The sequence below is a fragment of the Nicotiana attenuata genome, unplaced genomic scaffold (genome assembly GCF_001879085.1).
Source record: "Nicotiana attenuata strain UT unplaced genomic scaffold, NIATTr2, whole genome shotgun sequence".
NCBI classification, from domain to species: domain Eukaryota; kingdom Viridiplantae; phylum Streptophyta; class Magnoliopsida; order Solanales; family Solanaceae; genus Nicotiana; species Nicotiana attenuata.
The window spans coordinates 87,862-111,184 of record NW_017673031.1 but is presented as its reverse complement, the minus strand read 5'-3'; the positions used below and the strand labels follow the sequence as shown (position 1 = coordinate 111,184).

Sequence of the window (23,323 nt, the reverse complement as noted above, 5' to 3'; positions counted from 1 at the left end):
TGGGCCTCGGTGTGGACCCATAGCTCATACAAACGGCGGGGGACCGCGGCAGAGGCAGATTCGACCTGGGCTAACAGTTGTTCCTTCTCGGCCTCGAGAGCCACGACCCGGTCTCCTAGGCTCGAAGCCTCCCGGTCAATTTCACCAATACGCTCCTCGAGTCGAGCCTCCCTCAGCGTGGCCGTTGCCCTCTCAAATTCTTGCTCAGATTGGAAGACGCAGATAGTATCCCCCAACGCCGCCGCTCTCGCTAAAGCCGACGTCCGAGCCTCCTCGGCCACTTTCTTTTCCAACTCGGCCAACTTCCCTATCCATTCTGTGCTCAAAGCTTCGACTCTGGTAGCATGTTGCTCAAGTTCAGCTTGCAGAGACAACACCTTTGCCTGAAGGTCCTCGCACTCCGCGGCAATCTCTTTGCCCACCTCGAGTTCCTCATCTTTGGTACGGAGCAGCTCTTCGAGCTCACTGCATCTGCGGATAGACTGCACCAGCCCCTGATCTCTTTTCTCCAACTCCTACCTGACGGATTGGGTGCCAATACTCGCCCTGAGCCGCTTGTGCATCTCAAGGCACTTGTTGCGATACCGCCGATACTTTTCGAGCATTTTCAGAAAAATCTCGGCCCGTGTCTCAGCCCTACAAGCACTCTCGACCTCCAGCATGTAAGACTGAAAACAAAAAGAGAGAAGAAGAAGAAAGAGAAGAAAGGAGTCAGTAAAGACAAAGGTCACAAAGAAAAAAACAAAAAGGAACTCACCCTTAGGCCACATCGCGTGACAACTCGGAGTCGCTGACATCCTGAAGAGCTCCGCTTTTTGCTGCAGAGCATAGAAGGTCAAACTGCGGCACAAAATCCACCGTGTCTTGCGGCAAGTTGAGATCCGGCGGAATTTCGAGTATTCGGGAAGGGCCTCCCGCTCTCACTATAGCTCGGGTAAAGCCCTCCTCGAGCATCCTTACGTCCTCAGGATCAATGTCGGATTCAGACTCATAATCATCAACCATGATGCCCTTCCCCTTCTCATCGACCGAAGAACGGGTGCGGTTCAACCGAGATGTCGAAGGACCGCCCGAAATAGCAACGGCAGCCTCGAGACTCCGTCTCTCCACCACACCAGCCTCTTGATCGCTCACAACAGGTGTAGCCCCCACGGCCTGGTTGGCACCACCGCCGGTTTCGGGCACCGCCAAGGCGACGTTTCAGGCACTGCCAAGGCAAGTTCGCCTCTGGAAGATGTTTCGACCGGAGGAGTCTCTTCCAACACTACCCGCCGTCTCTTAGACGGGCCTCTCCACTACCAGCGCGGGAAGATTCGCCCGCTGAATGGACTGCGGGAATCGGAGTCTCTGGCTGAGGAGCAGCCTCAACACGCACGACTTCGGCCGCGGGCTCAGATCGGGCAGTAGCTCTCGGCGCTGGCCGGGCAGTAGCCCTCGGTGCAGGCCGGGAGAGGGGCGCCGGCTAACGGAATGCGAGCGGAAGAGCCCTCATCCTTTGCGTCTCCAACCTGCCAACAAGGAAAGATTAGATCATATAACAACAAGGCTAAATTATGAGGTAAGGAATAAAGAAACTGCAGCAGGCCGACTCACCAGTAAGAGGCTTACGCCCATACTTCTCATAGAAGGACGCTCACTCACGAATCCCCATCGTATGAGGGAGAATTACGCTCACCCACTCATGGATATCGGCAACTAGCGGGGGAGGTAGTCTCACAGCTGCAAAAGCAAAAACGAATCCTTAGCAATATCACCTAAAGGAAGACGATCGACCGCCGTCTTAAGAAAAATCACAAATTAAACAAAGGCAAACTCACGAGCGAAGCTCCACGTCTCTGGAAACCCTGCCGAGTCCGCCACAAGGTGCTCTGTCCGCACATAGAAGTAAGGTTGTATTGTGGTTCGGGAGCAGCCCGGGACCGCGAGCCCACATGGGCTTTGGACTAAACGGGCTGGCCCGTATGGCCCGGTCCCAAGCGGTCCTAGGAGCCCACTGTGGGCCGGTCAAGCATGGAGAGACCGCGAGCCCGGGATCGTTTAGCCCGGGACCGGCTAGCGAGACTGGGCCGGTTCAACCGGGCCCAATGGCTATTTTTCAATTTTTTTTTTAAATTGGCCAACGGTTGGAAGTTTAAAAAATAGTCGTTGGCCTGCCAATTTAGCCGTTTGGCTTTTTATAAAATAGCTATTTTCCCCTCAAACTTTGTTTTAACCCCAAACTTTTTATAATTATACTTTTTTCCAATTATCAACTATAAATACCCCCTCATTCTTTCATTTTTACTCACAAAATCATCAATCTCTCTCAATCTCTCTCTAATTTTCTTCTATAATTGCTTACTTTATTGCAATTTGTGAAAAATTGTGAAGTTGGTGAATTGAAGTATTCAAGTCTTCAACGATATAGAATTTTCAAGAAGTTGTTCGTCAATTAGGTAAACTCGTTCCTACTCTTAAGTTTTAATATTATTGTTTTGTTTGTTTTAGTTTGTATAGTTATAATTAATATGGCCTTTTCTTTGAAATTATTTTTTGGTGGTAAGGGAAAATCTAAAATTGGTGAATCTAGTGGCCAAGCTACTACTCCTCCCCCGGCTCCCCGCCCAGACCTGTTACCCGTCCTCCTTCACCTGTTATTCTTGATAGTGATAACCCTTGTTTTCAATTTACCGATAGCCAATTTTGCCATGATATTGCACCAGGTCAACAATTAAATTATGAATATATGAATGCTCTTTATAGTAGTCGAACTATCGATGAAAATGATGAGGAAAATGATGATTTAGATGAAACGCAACCGGATTTAGATGATACACCTACTAGTCCTGTTGTTAACCCAACTGATAATAATCCAAATGATGCACCACCTGACCCTCCTGTAGTAACCCCTACTTTTAATAGACAACCTTCTAAACGGCAAGAAACATCTCTTGTTTGGCACTTTTTTATTCAACTAAGAAATCAAAATAAGGCTAAGTGTAAAACTTGTGGGACTTTGATGGCTCATAAATTTACTGGAGACACGTAGCGGTACGGGTACTTTGACTAGACACATAAAGACACACCCTAAAGATAAAGTTAGATTTCTTCAAATGAAAGCTGCGCAAGAGGGGACAAGTGTGGGTACTCAGGTTAACCCTAGTACCGGGTCAAATCTAGTTCAACTGTGAATTAACACTGTTACCGGTGACATTTTATATTACGATCCAAATAAAGATCGTGAAGAATTGGCAAAAATGGTTACTGTTATGTGCTTACCCTATAGTTTTCCTTCTAACCCCCACTTTGTGCATTATATTAGAAAAGTTTTTAATCCTACTTATAAAGGATGGCCTCGCGCAACTGTAAAGAGCGATATTTATAAATATAAACATGAATATGAACAATATTTGCGCTATTTATTTACTCATATAGATTGTCGCATTGCTATTACTACTGATATTGGTAGAAGTGGTAATGACTGTGATTATCTTACTGTTACCACTCATTGGATTGATGAGGAATGGAAAATGCAAAAGCGCATTATTGCTTATAGAATAATTAATTCACGTCACACAGGTAAGTTTATTGCTAACACAATTGCAGATATTTGTAAATATTTTTGCATTAGAGATAAAATAATGCCAGTTTCAATGGATAATGCTTCTAGTAACACTAATTCTATAGGCTTGCTTACAACTACACTAAATCCTGTATTTTCCATGTTAGATATATTTGCCATATTTACCATTTAATTGTCGGTGATGGTATGAAAATTTTAAATGTTGAAATTGAAAAGGTTAAAATGGCTCTTAGTTGGCTTTTTTATTCAAACCGTAGAAGTAGACTTAGTGAATATTTTAAAAAATGTGATGAATTTGACCTTAGAGAAAGAAAGGTTCCTAAAGCTTGTCTAACTAGATGGAATTACATGTATGAAAGTTTAGTTGTTGCATATGAATATAGAAACCTAATAAAAGCGACGTTTAATGCTCGTGGTGGTGATGATGATGATGATGAGCACCTTACAAATCGGGATTGGACTAATGTTAAATTTCTTGTAGATCTTTTAGAACAATTTCATGTTGCTACAAATGAATTATCTGGGCAATATTATCCTACTATTTCTAACTGTTTAGTTTATATTGCAGCACTTGCAGATTTGTTTACTCAATTTTCAGAGGGTGGGGTAATTTATCAACTTGCTATTAATTCTATGAAAGATAAGTTTAAGAAATATTTTTTCCCTATCCCCCCTATTTTTGGTGTTGCTGCCATGTTAAATCCTACCATGAAATTAGGAGGTCCTCACTTTTGGTATACAAATATTTATAAGGCTTTATCACTTTCAGATGAGGAATTTGCTACACTTGCAGATGCAAAAGCCTCAATTAAAATAAATGCTCAAACAATTTATAATGCTTATAAACTTGCCTTAGATCATGCTAGACCAAATGTTCCAACTCCTACTTCGTCTAGTTCGCAATCATCTAAAAGAACTGCGGGCCTAAAAGCACTTAGTTCTTGGACGGAGTTCAGGGGTTCTCAAGGTGATAATATTGGTGATAGTTCACAACTAAATGAGCTTCAAGTTTATTTGTCGCAGGGACTTGAACCAGAGAATCCCGACGGCTCCTTTGATGTTTTGGAATGGTGGAAGGACAAAGAAAAATACTATCCGGTTCTTTCAAGGATGGCTCGAGATATTTTAAGTGTTCAAGCTTCAACAGTGGCATCGGAGAGCGCTTTCAGTCAAGCAAGACAATTCAAGTCGGTGATCATAGAGCGTCTATGAGGGAGAGCTTGGAAAAATCAGTACTCTTCAGAGATTGGATCCGTTCGGAAAGAAGAAATTTTGGACTTGCTGAATCACAACTGGAGATAGACGAAGCTTATGAAGAAATGCTAGCGGAACTTGCGAAGGATGCTGCTTCGCCCGGAAGCGGTGATGAACAAGCTTCTTTTCCGCCACCACCAACGGAAATTCCTCCGAACCTTGAAAGATTTATGAAATTTATTAGAGATAATATGTAAACTAATATGTAACTTGTATTTTGGCACATCTTCATTAGTTTTATTTTCCTTTTAATGGTGGTTCAGCACCTTGTTGTGCTCATTCCATTGGGGGAAGGAAGACTAAGAAAGATATTGCCATTTTTTATTAATGTCGTAATAATAAAAATTCTAAGGCATTCCCTTGAATATTTCTTTACAATTTTTTTGTGTTTAAAAATTTGAATTAGAAGATTTAAGTCACAATTATATAATATAATTTACAAGAAATTGCCTTAGATAAAAAAAAAATTCAAAAAAAAAGGCCGGAACATTTAGGCCCGTGGGCCCGGGCCGTTTAGGCCAGGACCATGTGAGCTTAGGCCCACAGTGGGCCGGTTCCACCCTCCAGGACCGTTAAGCCGGGGATCGTTTGGCCCGGGACCGCTTGGGCCCGGCCCGCTAGCGCCCGGGACCGTTTGGCCCGGCCTGTTTAGCCCATTTAGGCTCAGGACCGGACCACAAAACAACCTTACATAGAAGTAGCTTTCCCAAAAGCGGCGATTAGCCTTATCGTCCATCTTCATCACCAAACTCTTAGTTCCTCGATGGCGCATGTGGATCATCGTACCCCGAAGAAAATGAGGGGCAAAGATGTGAAGCATGTGCCCCAAAGAAATTCCTCGGCTGGCGAGCTCCGCGTACTTGATAAGCATAAGAAAGAGTTTGTACGCGTACGGAGAGAGTTGAGCCAGGCACACTTCGTAGAAGCGGCAGACGTTTACCACCAGAGAGGGAAGAGGAAGCGTGTACCCGATAACAATGGGGTACGCGTAAATTACGTAGTACCTCGGGTGGTGCAAATGTACAATATCCTTCCCTGCCGCCGGGACCATTTCGATATGGGCAGGGATTCCCCACTTGACCTTGAGCGTTGTAATCGCCGCTTCATCCATAGTGGAAGGGACATGCTCCGGTTTGTTTCCGACATGGTTGTTAAAGTCAGTCCTTATCTTCCCGGGGGGGGAGGGGGGGTAGGGGGGAGGGGGGTAGGGGGGTACTATGTCATCTACCGTGGGAAATTACTTGTCTTCCACCACCTCCACTCCTTCTTCAAGAAGGGGCACGTCAGTTTCCGGCACCGGAGCTTCAACAACTCTATCAGTCTGGAAAGGAGCACCAGCCATTTGCCTTCTTTGATTGAAATAAACAAGGATGACGAAGGGAGAATGGGTAATAGTCATAGTGAACTCTAGCGGAAGCAGAAGAATGGGAAACAATAGAAGGGGAAAGAAATTTGCAAAGTTGACTGATAATTGAAAAGTGCAACAATTAAATAGAGGGTTTCTCCCTTATTTATAGAGACATAAAGGCCTTGAGCGGGAAAATCAAGAGCCGCCAATCAAAAAACGAAAAGGGCACAGGAAACGATACGGTGCCTGGGAAACGTGCGCCATGATAACGCATAATAAGCATTCATGATATCATGAATTGATGTGGCAATCCAACTCTAAACTGGTGTAACAGTCCAATGAGGTTCCTGGATCGTCACGTCATTACCTCGTTATAAGGACCTCGACCCTTGCATAATGATCAGATTTCTCCCAACTTTTGAATCAACGGAGTCCGCCCATCGGGCTCGCCAAGAGGCGACCCCAACAGGCGGAGGGACTAACTGCATGTGTCAAAATCTGACCACAAGTGGATTACCATTAAGGGGAACAATAAGGGGTCGATCAAGCCATGGACGTACCCGTAAGGCGTAATGGCGACGAGCGTCTCGGCCACTGCCGAGATCGAGCCATCGAGAAGACTTGCAAAGCAGAATATATGTGGTCGTGCTTGAGCAAGTAAAGAGGAAGATAGTCGAGAAGGAGTATGCAGGTCAAAGACCGTTGGATAAAGGGGAAGTTAGGTAGTATATATATGGATAAAAGCAAAAAGCAAGGGGGATCCGAGAAGGAAAAAAGAAACAGAAGACTCGGAGGAGACCTCTGAGTAACAAAGCAAGAAGTCTGGATTACGGGTTACAAACCTTTGTAAACACCATGGTTGAGTCAATAAAGCTAGATCTCATAGTTATCAAAAAGATTCCTGTGACGACCCGACCCGTCGTCTCATGTGTTACTGCTCCGTTTTCCCCATTTTTATGCTTCTTCATGTTTCGTTATCGGTATGTGGTGTGTTAGAGTTGATTCGGATTGGTTTTGATAAGAAATGAGACACTTAGTCTCTTTAAGGAAGGCTTAAGTTGGAAAAGTCAACCGGACGTTGACTTAAGAGTTATAGGGCTCGGATGTGATTTCCGTTGATTCGGTTAGCTTCGGGAGGTGATTTGTGACTTAGGAGTGCGATCGGAATTGAATTTGGAGGTCCGGTGTAGAATTAGGCTTGAATTGGCGAAGTTAGTATTTTGGCGAATTCCGGTTGATAGGTGAGATTTTTATCCGAGGGTCGGAATGGGATTCCGAGAGTTGTTGTAGCTTCGACATGTGATTTGCGATGTGCGTGCAAAATTTCAGGTCATTCGGACGTCGTTTGGTCGGGTTTTTGATCGAAAGTGTATTTCGGAAGTTTTTAAAAATTTAGGCTTGAATTCGATGAGTTTTGGGTAATTTGATGTTGTTTGAGGTGCTTTGATGATTGGAACAGGTTTGAATAATGTTATGAACTATGTTGGCATGTTTGGTCGGGGTCCCATGAGGCTCGGATAAGTTTTGGAAGAGTTTTTGGAAGATTTTTGCCGTTTTGAGCATAAACATGTAATGATCTAAAGGTTCATTTTTAGTTCTAGAGATCCAAATTTGATTTCTAGACTTCCAGAATTTTGATAATGAATTATAGGACTGATCTGGAAATTTTGGTCTAATTTCAGCAAGTCGCGATTGGGTTTTTGACGCGAAATGTGAGTTAATTGTTTAACGAGCGAAATGGGTATTGAACTGGGCAAATGAGTTCCGAATTGAGTTTCGGTTGAAGGGTTGTGTTCGTATTATTATTTGTGACTCATAGGAACAAGAATCGTCTAATTCCGAGTTCGTATGACGGAGTTAGAGCCATTTTAGTGAAACAAAAACTGCTGCAATTTATAGGGCAGTTGCTGGGTTTTTTTTTAAGCGCGTGAACAGTACCGCGCGCGTGAACAGTACCGCACGCGTGAACAGTAATTCCGAAAAATTCTGGGCAGTGAGTTTATATCCACGATTTTGGGTCATTTTTCCTCCATGGTTGATGATTTTGAGAGCTTCTTGGTGGAGATTAAAGAGGGATTCAAGGGGGAACGACTTGAGGTAAGTTTCTTGAACTTAAAACTCAATTTTATGATGCTAATACATGGATTAGAGCTGAAAACTCAAGTAATTTATGGGCAAAAATGGTGGTTTAGGGCTTGAAACTTAAGAGAGTTAAAATGGAGATTTGAGGGGTCATTTGAACTCCGATTTTGGTAAATTTGATATGTACGGACTTGTGGCGAGACGAGGAATCCGGTGATGTAAATTTCGTAATTTTTCGAGAAGTGGGCCCGGGGCTCGGGTTTTGCCAACTTCGTGATTTTTGATATTTTTCGAGTCTTTTCGATTGGGTTATGATTCATTAGCCTATTGTGACGTATTCCTTGTGGTTTTGGTTAGATTCGACGCGTGTGGAGGTCGGTTTGAGGGGCAAAGGCGTCGCGAGCTAGAGATTTCACCGGTTCGAGGTGAGTAATAATTTTGAATGACGTCCTGAGGGTTTGAAACCCCGGATTTGCACAACTTGGTGCTATGTTGAGATGAGACACGCGTTCCATGACGAGCGCGGGGTCATTTACTATTGGGGACTGTGACTTGGTCCAGTCCGGATGATATTTTACCGCGTATTAGCAATGACTTGTTGTTTTCACTATGATTTGGGCTTATTGCCATATTTGGGGCTTATTGCCGACTGTTTGAACTCTTTATGAACTATCATCACTGTTTTCCTCACTGTTTGAAATATTATTTGAACTCAGTCCATGTGATTTACACTGTTTCTTGAACTCAGCCATATTTACTCAAACTTGGAGTTTTAAACTGATATTTGAACTATTGTTTGAGCTGTGTATTATTGCTTTACTGTTGCCCGAGGGGCTGTTGACTATTTATGGACTGATTGAGGCCGAGGGCCTTATGTGAGGGCATGATGAGTGAGGTGAGGAGGCTTTCAGGCCTCGTATTGATACTGTTCAGGCTTTCAGGCCTTGTTGATAGCGCTTGGGCTGTAGGAGCCCCTCCGGAGTCTGCACACCCACAGTGAGCGCGGGTACCCATTTAGAATTGGACAGTGGTAGCAATGACACTGTCATACGTGTTTTGGTCAGGTAACAATGACTGACCAGTCAGGTAACAATGGCTGACCAGTGGTAACAATGGCACTGAAAAACGCGTTGGGTCAGGTAACAATGGCTGACCAGTCAGGTAACAATGGATGACCAATGGTAACAATGGCACTGAAACACCCGTTGGGTCAGGTAACAATGGCTGACCGGTCAGGTAACAATAACTGACCATAATTGAGCATAGTTGTTTTATTAATTGTTTTCAAAGAGAATTTCTAGCTATGTTTCACTGGTTCCTACTGTTTACTTGATTTTACTGTTTGAGATAACATTTTCTGTGCCTGTGTGGGATTTTATATTCTCAGTCGTTATTCATTTTTATTGCTCACTGGGTCGGAGTACTCACATTACTCCCTGCACCGTGTGTGCAGATACAGGCATAGCAGAGTTCGTTCCTAAGCGCTAATTTCCATCCAGACCAGGCGGACCCGGAGAGACGAGGCAGCTGTCAGCGTCCACAGCCCCGTTTCTTCTTTATTATCTGTACTTCGTTTATCTTCGGATTATGTTCTTAGATACAGTCTTGTAGTAGATATTAAACTCTGTAGTGGCTCATGACTTGTGACACCCCGATTGCGGGCTGGATTTGGGTTGGCATCCTTGTTATCGCGGTTATTCCGTAATATTGGTTACGATATTCCTGCTTTAAGCTTATTTATGATTAATAACTGTTAGATATTTGAGGAGTTAATGTTCTGTTGGCTGGCCTTGTCTTCACGAGAGGCGCCATCACGACCCAGTGGGTTTGGGTCGTGACAATTCCCTCTTTATCTCCTTTGCTTTGCAAATACAGAACAATATATCAAAGATGTAAGCTTATCATTTATGATTGATGTCTTTTAATCATTCTCAGAAACTTTACATAAACTAAACCTCATTTGATTTTAGTATCCAATATGCTTAGATCTAAACGTTGATTATGTTTGGCTAAGATTTAGTCTCTATTTCATCATTAATTGATTTAACTGAAAGGTTCAATACTTTTTGGCCAAACATAAACCATATTGGTTTAGAATATAATTTCTTGCTTTCCTTCTTCTTCTTTTCGAGCCGAGGGTCTCCTACACCACACACGTCGGGAATATACTGGGTATATTATTGTTGTTGTTGACTAATAGCCTATTTGGTCAAGCTTCTTTTTGGCCAAAAGTGCTTTTTTTTGGCCAAAAGCACTTTTGGCCAAAAATTGAGGTGCTTGGCCAAGTTTTTGGAAGGAAAAAAAGTGCTTTTGAGGAGAAGCAGAAGCAGTTTTGGAGAAGCAGAAAAAAGTAGTTTCTCTCCAAAAGCACTTTTTTGAGAAGCACTTTTGTGAAAAATACACTTAGAAGCAGTTTTTTAAAGCTTGGCCAAACACTAATTGCTGCTCAGAAGTGCTTTTCAAACTAATTAGCCAAACACAAACTGTTTCTCACCAAAAGTACTTTTGGGAAAAGCACTTTTGAAAAAAAGTACTTTCTCAAAATAAGTTGAATTTTGCAGTTTGGCCAAACGGGCTATAAACCATATTAAAAGAAATTCTCACTTCCAAAATGCATTAAAAATCCAAATTATGGCTTTTTCTTTTGTCTCGTGGTGAAAGAAAAAACTTTTCGTCCAAAAATTCTGAAAGAGGCATACACGTGTCGCTTGGGAAGGGCTAGCCCGTAAAGCAGATGAAATATAACAAAGTGTCAAAAGGTAACCAGAGTGCATAGGCTACAGATTTGCTGATTAGCCCCATCGGACCCAAAGGTTTAAGGAGGGTTTATAAAGTCGGTTTACTTCTATTGCTACCTCCCTGAAAGATCAAATATCAAATTCCCCTATTTTTCCTCTACTTACCCTTCAGGCTTCAGTCTCATGAATTTCTGCGCTTCTACTGATCCATCAATTCACTTCTCTCCTATATTTTTTCCAACCTAAATTTTTCTGAACAAATTTGATGTCCAGCACTAAAACCCCCATTTCCCTTACCATCAAATTAAACCAATTCACTGATAAACCCACAGGTTTAGCTATAAACCCATATCACAATTCCCCTATTATGTGGAGAAATATAATCAAACAGCTCTCTTCAAGAACCCCACAAAAGCTTCTTTTTAGCTCCAAGAATCGTACTTATAGCTTTCTTGGTTTTCGTCAAGATTCAATTTTTAAGGACAATACGAAATTTAGATCCTTAATTCCAATTTCTTGTTCAAATATTGAGATGGGGTTTCAGAATCTTGGCGAAAATTTGCCCGGGGATGAGTTTTTGAGCAGACCCTTAATAAAAAACCAAGTGAATAACAATGATTTTTGTTATTTTTGTTTTAGAAAGAGCTATGCTAGTGTAGCTGAGGCTGTAGCAGTATCTTCCACTGATGCTGAAGAAGATGTGCCTGTGGTTGATGAAGTTCAAGAACTTTTAACAGAATTGAAGAAAGAAGAGAAAAAGCAGTTTGCTTTTAGGCGCCGGAAGCAAAAGATGTTGACTAGTGGTATGGGCCATAGGAAGTATCAAGCACTTAAGAGGAGGCAAGTTAAAGTAGAGACGGAGGCATGGGAACAAGCAGCAAAGGAGTATAAGGAGCTTTTGTTTGATATGTGTGAGAAGAAATTAGCACCCAATTTGCCTTATGTGAAGTCATTGTTTTTAGGATGGTTTGAGCCATTGCGCGATAAGATAGCTGAAGAGCAGGAATTATGTAGTCAAGGGAAGAGTAAAGCAGGTTATGCTAAGTACTTTTATCAGTTACCTGCAGATATGATGGCAGTTATCACAATGCATAAGTTGATGGGATTGTTGATGACGGGTGGTGACCATGGTACTGCACGAGTGGTACAAGCTGCGCTTGTTATTGGTGATGCAATCGAACAGGAGGTTAGTTAGTCTGGAGCTTATCTGTTGCTGTTAGCTAATCTCAGTTGTAACTAAATGAAATTTCTCTGTGTGAAATAGAATACACAAATTTTTGCATCAAACTTGCTGCATTATGAATTTTCTCTAAGTATTTCTTCTGTGTTATTCAGCCCCTCTTCTTTGGTGTAGTTCATGTGGAACTGCCAAAGCTTGAACTGAAAGTGGGAGGATCCTTAAATCGCATATGGGAAAATATATATGAATGTAATAGAAATTCCATTTTGGTCAAAGGGAAATAGTAATCTAGGCTGGACTGACTTCCATCATGATTAATTAAGGGACTCTTTAAGCATCTAAAAATGTGAAGGCAAATTATATTGAAGTCTTTTCAGCATTCTATATGTCTGTTTAGTAATCATTGTCAACAAGAAAATAGCTAAGTTGCAATCTAGTGACATCAAATGCTTGCACGATAGTATCATTGTAAATTTGACGTAATTGGCATAAAAGTACTTTACTGGGTTGATGTTGTTGTTTGTATGATATAGGGCAAACAAATAAGTCAATGCTACCAGTTTGAATATTATGGTGCAGAAAATTCCGCTTGCCTTGTTGAAACTGTCAGTGTAGTTCCAGGGAAAAAATTGAATGTTAATTTTCACCTGCTTTGATTTTAGCTGGATGTAGCTCAGCAGGTTCATGTGTATGGGAGCATATTATACTGGAAAAAAATATGATTACCTTAGTAAATATTGCTAACATTTTTCATGTGATTGTTTTTAGATTCCGTCACTCCTATCAAATGGCAGACTAGTTACCTTTGTAGGTTCTTCGTAAGAAAGATCTGAGGAAGTTTAGGGTTATAAACTGGAAAGGAGATGTAAAGAAAATGAATTTAATAAAGAACAAGGAGGTCGAAGGAGGAGCGATATTCATTGATAGTCCAAAGTGCATAGCTTTTGGAAAAAAGCTCTGAAGTCTGAATATCAAAAAATGAACTGCATGTTCCAAAAACATAGTCTGGTCATAATAACTGCACAATCTGTCATACTTTAGCCTCTAAATTTGCGCAAGATGTTCAAAATGTCTAATTATTGCTGTGATGTAAATGTGTCAGGGTAGTTTAACTAACTCTGGCTTGATGCGTGTGGTTACTCTTGATAACAAATATATTCAATAATGTTTATTTGTTAGATCTAATGTAAGTGATAAATTGAACCGTTCTGTTGACATCTTTATATGTTAGACAAGATAGATTTCAAGCATATTGGATAGTGTATTATGGTGTTATGTTGGCTAACCGGTGAAAGAGCTTATTTTGGCTTTATCCTGTGTTACGTTTCAAGTTCAAGAAACAGTGGGATAAACTGAAGAGGACATAGACATCTTTTTTTAGGACAGTGGGAGGTGACACGGAGCATTTCCCGGTTGTTATGGGTTACACCAAGGATCTGCGCTCAGCCCGTTTTTATTTGCCATGTCGATGGACGCACTGACACACCATATTCTAGGGGAGGTTCCATGGTGTATGTTATTCGATGATGATATAGTTCTGATTGATGAGACACGAGGCGGCGTTACCGCGAGGTTGGAGGTGTGGAGACAGACCTTGAGTCTAAAATGTTTCAAGTTGAGCAGGACTATGATAGAATACTTGGAGTGTAAGTTAAGCGGCGTGTCAGGGGAAGCAGACATGGAGGTGAGGCTTGCGTCACAAGTTATCCCCAAGAGAGGAAGCTTCAAGTACCTTGGGTCGGTTATCAGGGGTATGAGGAGATTGACGAGGATGTCACGCACCGTACATGGGTGGGGTGGATGAAATGGAGGCTAGCATCTGGCGCATTGTGTGACAAGAAGGTGCCACTGAAGCTTAAAGGTAAGTTCTATAGAGCGATGGTTAAACCGGTCATATTGTATGGGGCTGAGTGTTGGCCAGTCAAGAATTCTCATATCCAGAAGATGAAAGTAGTAGAAATACGGATGTTGAGATGGATGTGCGGGCAAGGCTAGATAAGATTAGGAATGAAGATATTCGGGTGAAGGTGGGCGTGACTCCCGTAGAAGACAAGATGCGGGAAGCGAGGCTTAGATGGTTCGGGGCACGTGCGAAGGAGGAGCCTAGATGCCCGGATGCCCGGATAAGGAGGTGTGAGCAACTAGCTTTGTCGGGTATGAGGAGAGGCAAAGGGCGGCCTAAGAAGTATTGAGGAGAGGTGATCAGGCTGGACATGGCGCGACTTCATATTTTCGAGAACATGGCCCTTGATAGGAAGGTGTGGAGGTCGAGCATTAGGGTTAAAGGTTAGGATGTAGTTGAGCGTTTTTCTACTTTGTACTGGGTGTGGGGCTAGTCTGATAGTGTTTTGTCTTATACTGCTAATGGTTCATATTGTGTCCACACCACTTCCTCGTGTTCGTAGTACCGTGCCATTGTTACTATTTATTGTTATTACTTGTCTTTTTTTTTTTTTTTGCTTCCTACATTGCTGGTATTATCTTTGTGGCTTCTGTTGCTATTACTGATCTACTGTCTCTTTTCGGCTTCTTGAGCCGAGGGTCTATTGGAAACATCCTCGGGGAGGAGTAGAGATAAGGTCTGCGTACACACTACCCTCTCCAGACCCCACTTGTGGAATTTTACTGGGCGTTGTTGTTGTTGTTTGACATAGACTTCTATTTGACAGTACCTGAGCTGATCTTGCACTTCCGCATGCACCAGGTTAGAATACACAACTTTTTAGAGAAAACAAAGAAGCAGAAAGCCGAGAAAGACAGGCAAAAGGAAGATGGGGAACATGTCACTCAAGAACAAGAGAAACTGCGCAAGAAAGTCACTAATCTGATGAAAAAGCAGAAGTTACGTGCAGTGGGCCAGATAGTGAGACGTCAAGACGATTCAAAGCCCTGGGGGCAAGATGCTAAAGCGAAGGTCTGGGCTTACCCTTCCTGATGTCGTTGAAAATTCAATATTTTGTTATTTATGAAGTTTTGACAGTACCTTTGTTGCCATCAGGTTGGAAGCCGGTTGATTGAGCTGCTTCTGCAGACCGCTTATATACAGCCTCCTGCTAATCAGTTAGCAGTTGATCCACCTGACATTCGACCTGCCTTTTTACACAGTGTTAGAACTGTGGCTAAAGAAACAAAGTACTGGTTCGTTCCATTTACTTTCAATTGATTTTATTTGTGACAAGCAATTGATGATTATTGTGGTATTATTCCATTACAGGAGTGCCAGCAGAAGATATGGTATTATCCAATGTGACGAACTGGTTTTCAAAGGGCTTGAAAGAACTGTAAGTAATTATTTATTCTTTAGGAGGTATATGTCTCATTTAAAAGCTTCTTTTGTTGATTAGCTACGCTTGTTTAATTGAGCTACCAGATATGAGAACTATTCCTCAGTGTTTTGTTTACCTTTGTCCTGCAAGTAGGCAAGGCACATGGTGATACCTTACATGCCAATGTTGGTTCCTCCAGTGAAGTGGACAGGGTATGGTAATTTTTTGTCTCTATATTATATATATATATATGTGTGTGTGTGTGTGTGTGTAGAGAGAGAGATGTATGTATATATCTATATCTTGTTTTTCCATATAAATAGATGTATCTAAATCTTGTTTATCTGTCTTCAGTTATGATAAGGGTGGACACCTCTATCTGCCTTCATATGTAATGCGGACACATGGAGCAAGACAACAACGTGAAGCAGTAAAGAGAGCCTCTAGGAACCAGTTGCAACCAGTTTTTGAGGTTCATGGACCAATAATTTATTCAATCTTAAATCTGAGGATCGTATGTTTCCTTTGCTTGCTCATATCATGAAACTTGAGTCTCATGTCCCTTTTAATTGTATCTAGGCTCTTGATACTCTGGGAAGTACCAAATGGAGGATAAACAAAAGGGTACTTTCTGTCGTTGATAGAATATGGGCTGGTGGCGGTCGTCTGGCTGATTTGGTTGACCGTGATGATGTTAGTTACTCTATACTCTTAACTATCCGATTGAGATTCAAAAGTTCATTCTTAAGCAAATGAATTTGATAAGTTGTGTAAACGGTTTGTGATGAAGGAACTGGCAATTGCTATAATTTCTGTTGTTTGCAGTCCCTTTTGCCAGAAGAACCAGATACAGAAGATGAGGCACTACGCACGAAGTGGAGGTGGAAAGTAAAATCTGTCAAGAAAGAGAACAGAGAAAGGCACTCACAACGATGTGACATCGAGCTCAAACTCGCTGTAGGTTCCAATTTCTTCTCTCGTTTATCTTTTAAGATACTAATACTTCCAATAACATCTGGAAACATACATAGAAAACTTATTCGGGCACAGTTGCAATCACAGATCTTTAATTTCTGTATCTGTTTGATTTTCCTCCTGAGGTTTGCTTCTTCATGATTTTACAGGTAGCACGTAAAATGAAAGATGAAGAAGGTTTCTTCTACCCGCACAACGTTGATTTTCGAGGTCGTGCATACCCGATGCATCCACATCTAAACCATCTTGGTTCTGATATCTGTCGGGGTGTCCTGGAGTTTGCCGTAGGTCGTCCTCTTGGAGAGTCAGGCTTGCGCTGGTTGAAGATACACTTGGCAAATCTATTTGCTGGTGGTGTGGAGAAATTATCTCACGAGGGTAGAATAGCTTTTACTGAAAATCACATGGATGATATATTTGATTCTGCTGACAAACCACTTGAAGGAAGGCGCTGGTGGTTGAATGCAGAGGATCCCTTTCAGTGTCTGGCTGTATGCATTAATCTTAGTGAAGTCGTCAGAAGCTCGTCCCCAGAGACATCCATTTCTCATATTCCTGTGCACCAGGTAAGTGTAACTACTAATAGGGTCCTGCACATTTAATTTGTCTGTGAGACATTTTGGAAGAGAGAGAAACCTTTGAGGACAAATTCAACACTATACTCATTCTGATGTAAAGAAGTATATGAAAATACTGCAGAATTTATGCTAGAACTCGTGAAAACCCCACAGGAATAGGCTAGGGATATTTGTGGGGCTCTATCTTTGCCTCGATAACCCTTTGTACATATTTGACTGCACTTCCTTAGTGCTATGCTGATTACACATGACCATTTCTCAAAAAAGAAAAAAATTGTCTTTTGATGTTTGGCTCACATTGAGTGTACTTTGCAAATTCTTTTCAAGTCATTGCTTTGAGTTATGAAAAGCATGTCAGTATGATTACAAGGGAGCACATAGTGTTATGTGGAAGTCACTGATGTATTTGGATTTTATTAATTTAGTTTTGGCATGATTTGCAATGGTTTAAGAATGTTTTTATGTAATATCTTCCTCATCGATTGATGGGTTATGTATCTCAAGCAGTTTTTTGGGGGGCTTGAGTTCCATAAAAAACCTAACGTATTTTGGTCAAGCTGGCAGATTTTCATTAGTTGGTCCCCAGACTAGCGAAAAAGTTCAAACAAAAGGATTATTCTTTTTGGTCGTATCTCAGTTTCTTGAATATAGGTTGATGAAAGTGGTCAATTCATATGTAGATCAAAGGAGTTGGGCTGCAACTCAAGTTGCACCTGGACAACTATTCATTTCTCAAATTAACTGCTGTTCGAGTGATTTTACTTGATATAAGTTCTCAACTGAAGAGACTATATTTGTTTATGGCTTTGGACCACCTGCTGCCGAAGTCCTTCATTTTCTGCAATTGAATCTCTCTGTAGTATTTTGAGTTTGTGTGTAGAATGTATTAGAATTTTTCTTATAAACTTTTGTTGTACTTTTCAGGATGGTTCCTGCAATGGTTTACAACATTATGCTGCCCTTGGAAGAGATAAGGTAATAAAAAGCATGAAGTATGGTGCTGACATTCTTATTATAAAAAAATCGTATGTTGCATCTGTTGAGTGATTATTTAGTTATTAACTTTTGATTACTTGAATGCCATTTGCTTTGTTTTCTCATCTTATCAATTCAAGCATAGAGTTCATTTTCATTCTCTCTGTGAGATAATCCAAACGAATTATTTGTCACTTCTATTTTCATTCTTTAAAGTCTTACGATCTCTGGCATCTACTTAATCAACTCTTCTGTTGACAATCATCGGTTCAGTTGGGAGCTGCTGCAGTTAATTTGGTTGCTGGAGAAAAACCTGCTGATGTTTACTCTGGCATAGCAGCTAGGTGAGTTTGTTCAATCCTCTTCCCTCTAAGACATAATTAGACTTGAGGACTTGAGGTGCTCCTATTCTCTTTCTTGGCCTTTACTTTCACGTGAGGCAAACAATTATCCCATGTTTAAGCATAGTGAGTGCGAACACTTAATCATTAGCATTTGACAAACCACTGACCAGAGACTATTACGTCAGGAGTGGGTGCAGATTGACCTTTCCTGCCATAACAAATCTTTAGGTAGTTTATATAGTCATGTGAGAGAAGGAACTGTATTGTAAAATGAACCTATATGCCTCAAACAAACCAACATGCCATGATTTGGCTTCAAAATTGACTGCTCCGTGCATCAGATAGTGTAAGACAAAATCTAGAATGCTTAACTGAACTTTCTGGAGTGATGTATGTCATTAAATTATTTATGGAGTTCTCGCCATGTTGTGATCATATGAAAAAACTTAGAGAAAGCTTGTGTTTGCTTTTGTACCATCTTGGTACCTTTATTAATAAAATCTTACCTTACCAGAAAAAAGATGAAAAAAGCTTGCTCGTTATGGCTACCCAAGGGTGTGTAGCCTAGTGGTCAATGAAGTGGGTTGAGAACCTCAGGTCTCAGGTTTAAATTCGAGCGGAGACAAAAACACTAGGTGATTTCCTCCCTTCTGTTCGAGCCGTGGATACCTGTTTCTGGTGGGAGGTAGCAGGTATCCCGTGAAATTAGTCGAGGTGCGCGCAAGCTGGCCCGAACACCACGTTATTTTTTTTAAAAAAAAAAAAGCTTGCTCGTCATGTGCATGGGAAAACTGGTCAATTACGAAGTTTTGGGGGAGTCAATAAACATACACCATGGAGTCTTATCATTGTTGAATTAGAACTAGAAGCTCTTTCTTTTTTAAGAGTTTTGTACTCATTTCGGAGTTTATAACAAGTTCAAATGCTTATAGGTTCAGAGTTCTTAACTGCCAAAAGCAGCATTGAGTTGGAATACTTTCGTTTTTGTATACCAATTCTGGCTTATTAAGTTTAAACATTTGGAAGTTAGTATTGAGGAATAAGGCACAGTGAACAATATTTTGATGTTGCTATTTTTTCAGAGTCCTTGATATTATGAAAAGAGATGCACAGAGAGATCCTGCAGAATTTCCAGACGCTGTGCGTGCAAGGGCTTTAGTTAATCAGGTATCATACTGTTCACCTTGTTAAGGCCACTGTTGTTTCATTACCAACAGCATACTCCCTATTTCTGCAATTGTTGGCAGTTTGAAGTGCAGTGGTTTGACAGGTTGACAGGAAGTTGGTGAAGCAGACCGTGATGACATCAGTCTATGGGGTCACTTACATTGGGGCTCGTGATCAAATAAAGAGGAGGTTAAAGGAGCGTGGAGCAATTGCTGATGATTCTGAGCTATTTGGTGCTGCTTGCTATGCTGCAAAAGTAAGGGCAAGATGGAGACTATAATTTATACCCCTTTAATAGCTCCTTACTGGCTTAACTGTTATCAGTTGAGAATTGACTCTTCAAATGCTTAAAACCAAAGAATCAGAACTGCTAGACTTCAGGTGGCAGTTGGATCTGGTTTTTGCTTTTGCCTGAAAATGACTGTCAATTTGTGTGTGTTCACACCCATAGTTACATAGCCCACTGTCACATGCTTTCTTTGCTTTCGCTAAGCATAATCGATGTATTGTATCATATGAAGATCTTTAAAAGGACATCGCCAGTGTCCTGATGGTTATAGAGTGCTAACGAACTTGCCAATAAATAAACGCTCATTACATCATATAATGAGTTCTTACTTCTTATCTTGGTCAATAACGAGCACCTTTTGATGCATTCATTAGGTCACATTAACTGCATTAGGGGAGATGTTTGAAGCTGCACGCAGCATCATGACTTGGCTTGGAGAATGTGCTAAGGTATGCCTAATATCTTACATTATCACCACCGATATATGTTTTAAGTTCTGCCCCTCTTCTGTTTAGGTCATTTGAGCAGTTAAAATGTTGCTATACTATGGTGTCAAGTACTGGACTGGCTAACTTCTTGGACAAAGCTCTTACTGTGTAATAGCTCTTCAATTGTCATCATTTAGTTATCTTAGTCAAAATTACTTGTGTTAATTCGGTCGACCATGTTTTTTCTACTTTCATTCTGATGATGATAAAAAGCTATCAGTATGGACATGTACGTCTGTGATTATATGTTCCTGTTGTTCTTGACACATGATTGCAAAGATTTTAATTGGTGGAAGTTTTTTTTTCCCTGATAAAATGGGTACACTCAGATAATTGAGGAAAAGTCTGGTATACAGAAAGTGGTAGAACCTACATCAAGACATGGTTTCAACAAAATGCTCCTAATTATCAACACTAACTGGGATCACGTGGCTCCAAGACTAACTAAAAACAAGTGATATGTCTTGAGTTGTGCAATTGTGTCCTCTATTTCCTTAAAAGCTCTCCTATTTCTTTCACTCCATAGAACCCAAGATTCAGTGTCAGTACTAGTGGGTGTGTGGGGGGGGGGGGGGGGACTAAAGATGGAACTCTAGGTATAGTGCCCAAGATCCAGTGTTAGTTTTTGTCGATACATGTTCCGAGTTTTCTCTAATTCTTCCATGAGGCGTTTTAAGGCCAGTCGAAGATTTTCCATCAGAAGTAGGTTTATCAGATTATAGAAGAACTATGCTTATTCATTGATACAAAAAAATTGAGACTGGAAATCTTGTACAAATATCTGATCACAATGATGAAGGTGCATTACAATCTTGCTCCTGCTACAGTTTACCTTCATTGACCTCGAAGTTTCAACAGATAATTGCTTCTGAAAATGAACCAGTCAGATGGACAACTCCTCTTGGACTTCCAGTTGTTCAGCCTTACCGCAAAATTGGAAGACATCTTGTGAGTATTACTATGTTGTTCATTTTTGGTCACCATGCTCTAGCAAAATACTCATGTCATTAAATCTCTTGTTGGTAAATCTTGTGCAGATTAAGACGTCTCTCCAGATTTTGACTTTGCAACGGGAAACAGAAAAGGTACTTTTCTTGTCTTTGCCCTCATACTCCGTGTTATCTTATATTCGATCTCTATATCAACAAGGTGGGAACTAATGGGGATACAGATGAGTGCTCATTTTGTACTTTCATTTGCATATTATTCTTCAGTGTTTCCTCTTTGAGATTGAACTTGGTAAATTTCCAGTTGAAAATTTTCTAGAACTCTATGCCCTTTGCAGGTAATGGTCAAGAGGCAAAGGACAGCTTTTCCGCCAAATTTCATTCACTCCCTTGATGGTTCACATATGATGATGACTGCAGTTGCATGCAGAAGGGCAGGCTTAAATTTTGCAGGTTTTTTTAGTTCTCTTTTTCGCCCCACTTTACGCGGGTTCTGTGGAAGGAATGCAATTAAACTTCTTTTTGCTGCAGGTGTTCATGACTCGTATTGGACACATGCATGTGATGTTGATAAGTTGAACAGGATATTGAGAGAAAAGTTTGTAGAGCTTTATGATACTCCAATTCTTGAGAAAGTAAGTATCAACATTATTTAAAAAGTAGAAAATATCATATTATCAATTTCCAAGTGCTTCTTCTCCCTTATGAATCAACACTCCACCTTTTAAACAAATACGTAAGAGGGCATTATAACTTTTAATTTTTTTTGGCTGCCTGTGAGCCTTTGACCATTGGAAGAAATAATTCTCTATAGATTGATTGCAGCTCTTCCTTGTTATCAAGCGGAGCTGCTGAAGGTTAACGATTTATTCATTTCATTATTCCAAATTCTATCATCTTTTATTTCTTCTCTTCTTTTCTTTTCCTTCCAAATAGTTGCAAGAATAACCTGTCCCGTTGATCAAAGGATTGAACCATTCGCTAATGTTAGTTTAAGGTGTTTCATGTGTCAAAATCTGGAAAATGTTACTTCATTGTCCGCTCATAGTTGTTTCTTTCCATCTTTGGGCAGTTGTTGGAGAGCTTCCAAACTTCTTATCCTACATTGTTGTTCCCGCCTTTACCTGAACGTGGGGACTTTGATTTGCGAGATGTCCTAGAATCTCCCTATTTCTTCAATTGATTGGATTCATGCATAACTTCACACCCCTTGAAGTACTACATTGGCCGGTGTCATCTTGTGCTTTCAAATGCCATAATAGGGAAGACAATGAAGAGTTTGCGCTACAACATAGCGTTTGGGGAGATGCAGATTCTGTTGTATATATGAACATGATTAGGGTCTCAAATCTGGGACGCTCATGTTCTTTTCTTGGTCGTGTAGCCTGCACTCTCTAGTGCAGCCGGGGCAGAAGTTTCTGGTCCAAGCATGTATGCAATGAGAATTCAGATTCCCTGACCCGTTTCTAACAGAATATGTGATACTGTCTCGAAATAAACACATGTTGCAAGAATGCTTGTCGAGAAATATAGACGATCATATTTCTTCTGAAGAAGCTTTTGAGGTGCAAGGATGCAAATGATCTCCGGGTTTTGCAGGCTGTTCCCGAAAATATTTAGCTCCTCCTGTATCTTGCTCGCCAGGCGGTATTCTTTGTATTTTCAAATTGTAAATCGAAAAAGTTTGTGCTTTACAACCATTATAGAGAGCAAGTTTCGCTTACGATGGAGGGAAATTTGCAAGCTTTGAGGCATGTGTTTGAGATTATAATGAATGTATAGTAGCTGAGAAAATATTGTCGCGATATGTTCTGGTGGTGAATCCTATGTATAGATGCTAACAAAGTCTGTTAATATCTTCCTTGGATATCGTTTCTCTCTTTTATTCTTCCAGAAATGTTAGTTATTCTCCATTAAGGTAGATGGCAGTATTGTTATTTGGAAACAATATTAATCTCACATTTAGGTATGTATTTTCTTTAACAAAATTTGTGGTGCTTCAAAGTAGTAAACTCAGACACAGAAGAGTAATTCGTCTATGCACTTGAAAGTTTCATCATTTTCTTTTTTCTGCTTATACTTTTCTGATTTTTGGACATTTTGATTTTGACTCAATTTAGGCAACAAAAA

General features: G+C 40.9%; 1 protein-coding gene across 1 annotated transcript; it reads left to right on the top strand.

Annotated features, from left to right (window-relative positions):
* Positions 1 to 11,030: 11,030 nt before the first annotated feature.
* LOC109215243 (DNA-directed RNA polymerase 2B, chloroplastic/mitochondrial) lies at positions 11,031 to 23,114 on the top strand. The gene is made up of 19 exons (XM_019379270.1): positions 11,031 to 12,170; positions 14,869 to 15,078; positions 15,163 to 15,296; positions 15,379 to 15,445; positions 15,584 to 15,642; positions 15,785 to 15,902; positions 16,010 to 16,123; positions 16,256 to 16,387; positions 16,555 to 16,971; positions 17,908 to 17,958; positions 18,232 to 18,302; positions 19,385 to 19,469; positions 19,573 to 19,725; positions 20,133 to 20,207; positions 21,105 to 21,194; positions 21,284 to 21,331; positions 21,532 to 21,646; positions 21,725 to 21,828; positions 22,266 to 23,114. Exons 1-19 carry the CDS (start codon positions 11,250 to 11,252, stop codon positions 22,374 to 22,376), a joined length of 3,075 nt encoding a protein of 1,024 aa, XP_019234815.1. The 5' UTR covers positions 11,031 to 11,249; the 3' UTR covers positions 22,377 to 23,114.
* Positions 23,115 to 23,323: the final 209 nt, after the last annotated feature.